This window comes from Bidens hawaiensis, unplaced genomic scaffold, assembly GCF_021521415.1.
Source record: "Bidens hawaiensis isolate Kalapana, Puna unplaced genomic scaffold, B.hawaiensis_p1.1 tig00032359_1, whole genome shotgun sequence".
In the NCBI taxonomy this organism is placed as follows: domain Eukaryota; kingdom Viridiplantae; phylum Streptophyta; class Magnoliopsida; order Asterales; family Asteraceae; genus Bidens; species Bidens hawaiensis.
Genome location: NW_027495494.1, coordinates 70,659 through 76,583, shown reverse-complemented (window position 1 = coordinate 76,583; position 5,925 = coordinate 70,659). Strand labels below are relative to the sequence as shown.

At 34.5% G+C, this 5,925-nt stretch overlaps 1 protein-coding gene across 1 annotated transcript; it reads left to right on the top strand.

Annotated features, from left to right (window-relative positions):
- Positions 1 to 2,866: 2,866 nt before the first annotated feature.
- LOC143583314 (oleoyl-acyl carrier protein thioesterase 1, chloroplastic-like) lies at positions 2,867 to 5,720 on the top strand. Its single transcript, XM_077065651.1, has 7 exons — positions 2,867 to 3,196; positions 3,794 to 3,927; positions 4,012 to 4,125; positions 4,218 to 4,313; positions 4,403 to 4,490; positions 4,572 to 4,640; positions 5,413 to 5,720. Exons 1-7 carry the CDS (start codon positions 2,867 to 2,869, stop codon positions 5,671 to 5,673), a joined length of 1,092 nt encoding a protein of 363 aa, XP_076921766.1. The 3' UTR covers positions 5,674 to 5,720.
- The last annotated feature ends 205 nt before the right edge of the window (positions 5,721 to 5,925 follow it).

Sequence of the window (5,925 nt, the reverse complement as noted above, 5' to 3'; positions counted from 1 at the left end):
TCTCGCTTGTGGTAAACACTACCCGTTGGCATGTATCTTACCCGAAGCTGATTTAAATTTACCTTAATAACCGACTTTAAATATAAAATTATTAGCTGCACTTCGGCAGAATTTCAAACTTTTAACAATTATAACATATGGCTTATCAAATATTAAGCATTCACGAAACGAGGTTGGGTAATCGGGTGGGGGTGGGTATCGCCTACCTAAACCCATATAAATGTTTAAAAAGTAATACAATTATTAAACATTCACGAAACGAGGTTGGATGATCGGGTGGGGGTGGGGGTGGGGGTGGGTATCGCCTGCCTAAACCCACATAAATGTTTAAAATTATTAAACATTTCGTCGTGAATGCTTGTGCTTTTTTTTGTTCTTTATTCATTTAATTTTAAGTTGAGTATGAAAATAAAATATAGTGGGTAAGAAGTTAAGAACAACTTGAGGAAAATTTTTAATTAATTGAAATTTAATGAATGGTTTATCTAATTTCTTAAATAGCGTTATGAATTCATGAATTGGGGCAATGTCGAGTTGTTTTTCAAGAAGGTTCTCTTGACCATAAGTAAATATTTTATATATGTAATGTGGTTTCTTAGGTAGGTTTGGTAATATGTTTCAATTTACGAAATGGTGTGTTAAGGCTAAGGGAGTTTAGGTGTAATCCTGAAGACTCAATACCAGCTTTGTAAGTTGTAACATTTTGATAAATTGTTTTCTTTTAAACAACTCTAGTGCAACTAAAGGCTTGTCACTCACATACAATCCATCTTACCCGAGTTTGAATTTTAGAGTAATGGTATTCTTTCCTATTAGTGACATATACTTGTTGGAATTGAACCGGAGCCCAGGAGACTTTCACGGAGTTCTTGTCACATATGTGGTTAGAACCAATCCCTCGTCTCACAGGCTCACACTAGCATTTGCTAATTGAGCGAAGATCATTGACAATTTGATAGATATAACCTTTTTATGTATATTATTTCATTTTCTGGAATAAAATAATCGTATTTTAATATGCCATCACCAACTTTAGTACACCCCATGGTATTTCCCAATTCCCATTGGTTGAAGTTACAATAGCAAAAATGACACAAGACGAATAGGCCATGTTGCTAGGATAGTAGGATTAAAAGTAATGCTAACCTATTAAAGGGTTAGAGGTTAAGAGAGAGCCTTAAACAATAATGATATAGACATTAAAAGATATCCTATGAACCAAGCATTGTGTTGTTAAAATTATAAATTTTAAGAGATTTAAGAACCATTCAAAGTTCGGCTCCCCTAAATAATCAATTATCGCCTAACATTTTTAATTGACACTCAATTCACAAGATCATAAAAATATTGTTATTTGTTACAATGTATTTTATAATGAATTTAGTATTATATTTTATTCTATGACTAAACCGTCAAAGCCAGACATAATTTTTGTATTCAAGTCAGACGAACATTTGCATATTGCTTCGATGAAAGTTTTCTCTATCTGCACAAGTTGCTTCCACGTTGAGAGTGGGCCACCGACTCACCTAGTGTTAGTAGATGGACAAATTGAGGCTAGCCTTTTCTAAAGCCTTCCTCGTACGTTAAACCCGACTAGAAGTGGCACCTTACCCGAGTTTGAATTCTAGAGCAATGGTGTTCTCCCCTATTAATGGCATATACTTGTTGGAATCGAATCGGGACTCAGAAGACTTTCACATAGAAGAACCAGTCCTTCTTGCCTTATACATAACCCAACTAGCATTTGCCAATTAAGCAAAAGATTATTGACATTTTGATAGATATAACTTTTTTATGTATATCTTCTGGAATAAAATAATCATATTTTAATATTCATCACCAACTTTAGTGCATCCCCATGGTATTTCCCATTGGTTGAAGTTATAATAGCAAAAATGACACAAGACGAATATGCCATGTTGCTAGGATAGTAGGATTAAAAGTATTAAATTCCCATCAAAATTTTAATGTTAACCTTTTAAAGGGTTTGAGATTAAGAGATAGCCTTAAACAATAATGATATAGACATCAAAAGATATCCTATGAACCAAGCATTGTGTAACTAAAGTTATAAATTTTAAGAGATTTAAGAATCATTCAAAGTTCGGCTCCCCTAGATAATCAATTATGGCCGAACAGTTTTAATTGACACTTAATTCACAAAATCACAAAAATATTGTTATTCGTTGCAATGTGTTTTCTAATGAATTTAGTATTATACTTTTATTCATGAATTCTCCTTTTCTTTTCAACAATAACATGAGAAGAGCATCTCTTTCACAAAAAACTACAGACCCTCCTATCATGTTCAGCATCTTGTGATCTTCTCAAAGGGCCAAACTGCTAGAGCCAGATATAATTTTTGTATTAAGGTCAAACGAGCATTTACATATTGCTTCAACGAAAGTTTCCTCTAGCTGCGTAAGTTGCTTCCACGCTCAGCAGGTCACCGACTCACCATGACGTAGATGGACTACTGAGGCTAGCCTTTTCTAAAGCCTTCCTCATGCATTAAACCCGACTAGAAGTGGCATGTGCCTGTCGACAAAAAGTAAGAGTATCAATAAAAAAAACGTATAGCAGACCACCATGTACAAGTGGATTATTAAAATATAAAAATTTATTTATAAAACATTAAAATATACACTTTTATGTGAGTGTGTGTATAGCTTCCTCACTTTCAGTACAAAACAGTTCACATCATGGCAAAGACGTGAATAACTGCAACTCCAGTGTCATTTCATTTCCTTAAAACCACCCTCCACCTCGTTCATATCGAACCTCAGCTCTACATAAACACACAACCTCCGTCGCCACTCCGTCGCAAAACCACACACCTCCGGCGGTGTTGCACCTCTCCACCATGCTATCACGTGGCCTTCCAACCGCCACTGCGGCGGCGTACAACGACGTAACAACCACTTGCACCGTACCTAACTCCCGATCCGTCGATATTTCGAGCCGAAGGAGAAGCAACGGTTTTGCGTGTAAATCGTTGTATCGGAAATGTGCGCCGGTAATGGCGGTGAAGACGGATGAGCGTGTGGGTGTGGATGGAACCCTAGCGGATCGGTTACGGATGGGGAGTTTGACGGAGGATGGATTGAGTTATAAGGAGAGGTTTATTATTAGGTGTTATGAGGTCGGGATTAATAAGACTGCTACGGTGGAGACCATTGCTAATTTGTTGCAGGTTAGGTTTTTGAACTAATAAGTAATAATTAGCGATTGAGGTTTGGTTGGTGGATTTGAAATGTATATACTCCGTTAAGAAATTTAGATGAATTTCTGCATATTTTAGGTTTAATTGGTGTGAATTTGGAAATGTGTGTTTCCTGTTAAGGAAATTATAGAGATGTATGTATTTAGATTTTAGATGATGAATTTTTGCATATTTTTGGTGATTAGAAAATGCAACATATATCTTATTAATAAAATTATTAAGATTTATAGGTTTAGATGATGAATTTCTGCATATTTCAGGCGTTGTTCGTGAACTAGAAAATGCATATTTCCTGTAAAGAAATTTATTAAGATTTATACTTATTTTAGAGGATGTATTTCTGCATATTTTTGGTTTCATTGGTGAATTAGAAAATGCATATTTCTTGTTAAGAAAATTATTAAGATTTATTTATATATATTTGGATGATGAATATCTGTTAAATATATTTAGATGATGGATTTCTGCATACTTTAGGTTTAATTCGTGAATTAGAAAATGCAAATTTCCTGTTAAGAAATTAATTAATATCTATACATTTAGATGATGAATTTCTGCATATTGTAGGAAGTTGGGGGAAATCATGCTCAGAGTGTGGGATTTTCAACCGATGGATTTGCAACCACAACGACTATGAGGAAATTGCATCTCATATGGGTCACTTCACGAATGCATATTGAAATTTATAGATATCCTGCTTGGTAACATTGTGGACTAATTCAACGTACACTTATAGTTTGACTTATCTTATTGTTTTTGAAATATGATTTTATATTGAGTGATAGGAGTGATGTGGTTGAAATTGAGACTTGGTGTCAAGGTGAAGGAAGAATTGGGACTAGACGTGATTGGATTATCAAAGATCATTCCAATGGTGAGGTTATTGGAAGGGCTACAAGGTGTGTTTTTTAAGCTCTTTCTTTAATCGTTATAAAACAATGATTAATATAGAATTATAATTGTAAGCTGACCATTTCCAATTAATATGCAGCAAGTGGGTGATGATGAATTCAGATACTAGAAGACTGCAGAAAGTCAATGATGATATACGAGATGAATATTTAATATATTGTCCCAAGGCACTGAGGTTAATTCTTCAATGAAAATTACAAAAAATGTCTCTGAATAACAAGGTTTTCGTTTTACTGAACTGATGGATTATATTTGGGTTTCCAGATTAGCATTTCCTGAAGAGAACAACAACAGCCTGAAGAAAATTGCAAAACTGGAAGATCCTGCTGAATATTCAACACTAGGACTTGTGGTAAACTGAAATTTGTTCTAGATATAAGCTCTATTTTTCTGTTACGAATGTTAAGAAGTTAACACACTTTGGATTATGCAGCCAAGAAGAGCCGATCTGGATATGAACAGGCATGTTAACAATGTTACCTACATTGGATGGGTTCTTGAGGTTGGTAAAAGATTTCAATGTTTTTCATATCTTGTTCATATTATTATGTTTTACACTACTTATTAGTTTTGCATTACTACATATGATGCATTTGGTCTGAGTATACTGGTTGGTTTCGGTCACATAAGAAGTTGTATACATGTGTAGGAAATTATACTAAAAGCCATTGGATTGACAATTGTCATCTCCCAATGTATGGGTCTTCTTTGATGGTTTTAGTAGAACTCGAACGGACTTGGTTAATCTGTGTATTTAAACAGGTTGATTCGCCAACCTGTTTGGTTAAACATTACCCGTTAAACCCAGTTGTTTACAACCCACCAACCCGATTAACACATAGCATCTTGATCACTAACCACCATTCCGTTTAACACATTCAGATATACGAGTTAAACGGGTCGTGTTCGGGTTACTCGATTTTTAAGCCTGCGCTGGTTACGTTATATGTTAGGTTGTTAGAAATGGATCACTTCTGTATGGGTTGAAATAGATTGGAACAATCAAAAACACTTTTACACCCATTTATGCATCTTTTAATAAATACCTAACACGTAAGTTATGATTACAAAAATACTAATATTACAATAAAAATAGACTTAGTTAACTGTAAACCTTTTGGACTCATTTGACACGAACCCTTTTCAGCCAACTTTTTTGATTTGACCCATTTAACTAGTTAGAGATAAAACATCAAACGTGTTGACCCATGATAAGTAAGCGTGTTCAAATTATAACCTAGCTAAATATATTAATAAGTTTGATTCTTTTACAGAGCATCCCACAGGAAGTCATTGACACTCATGAACTACAAACCATCACCTTAGATTACAGGCGTGAATGCCAACATGATGATGTGGTCGATTCCCTCACGAGTTCTGAATCATCACTTTTGAAAGGAACCAATGGTTGTGCTTATTCGAAGCCCGATGGTGAAAATTTAAGCCAGTTTTTGCATCTATTAAGATCATCCGGTGATGGTCTTGAACTAAACAGGGGTCGCACTGAATGGAGGAAAAAACCAGCAAAAAAATAAGTATATTAACGTTTGTCTTCTTCCTGTTTTGTTGCATTTTCTTTCTTTTTTTCTTTTTACCTGTTTCATACGTTATCTAGTTTCCTGATTCTTAAATCAGACGAGTGGTTTTTGTATCGTGTTTTTTTATCATTCTGTGTTGTAGAACCATATGAATGTTATCTATAAAATGTTTGAAAAAACAGTTGAAAAAAATAAATTCAGACAACAGTTTTTACTTTTTAGTGTATGTAGTATGTACTTGATGCTCTT

Excerpts from the sequence above, each read along its gene's own strand:
- LOC143583314 (XM_077065651.1), top strand. The coding sequence starts at position 2,867 with ATGCTATCACGTGGCCTTCCAACCGCCACTGCGGCGGCGTACAACGAC. Across the intron at positions 3,197-3,793 it reads CCATTGCTAATTTGTTGCAG|GAAGTTGGGGGAAATCATGC; the intron begins GTTAGGTTTTTG and ends TGCATATTGTAG. Across the intron at positions 4,314-4,402 it reads TATTGTCCCAAGGCACTGAG|ATTAGCATTTCCTGAAGAGA; the intron begins GTTAATTCTTCA and ends TTGGGTTTCCAG.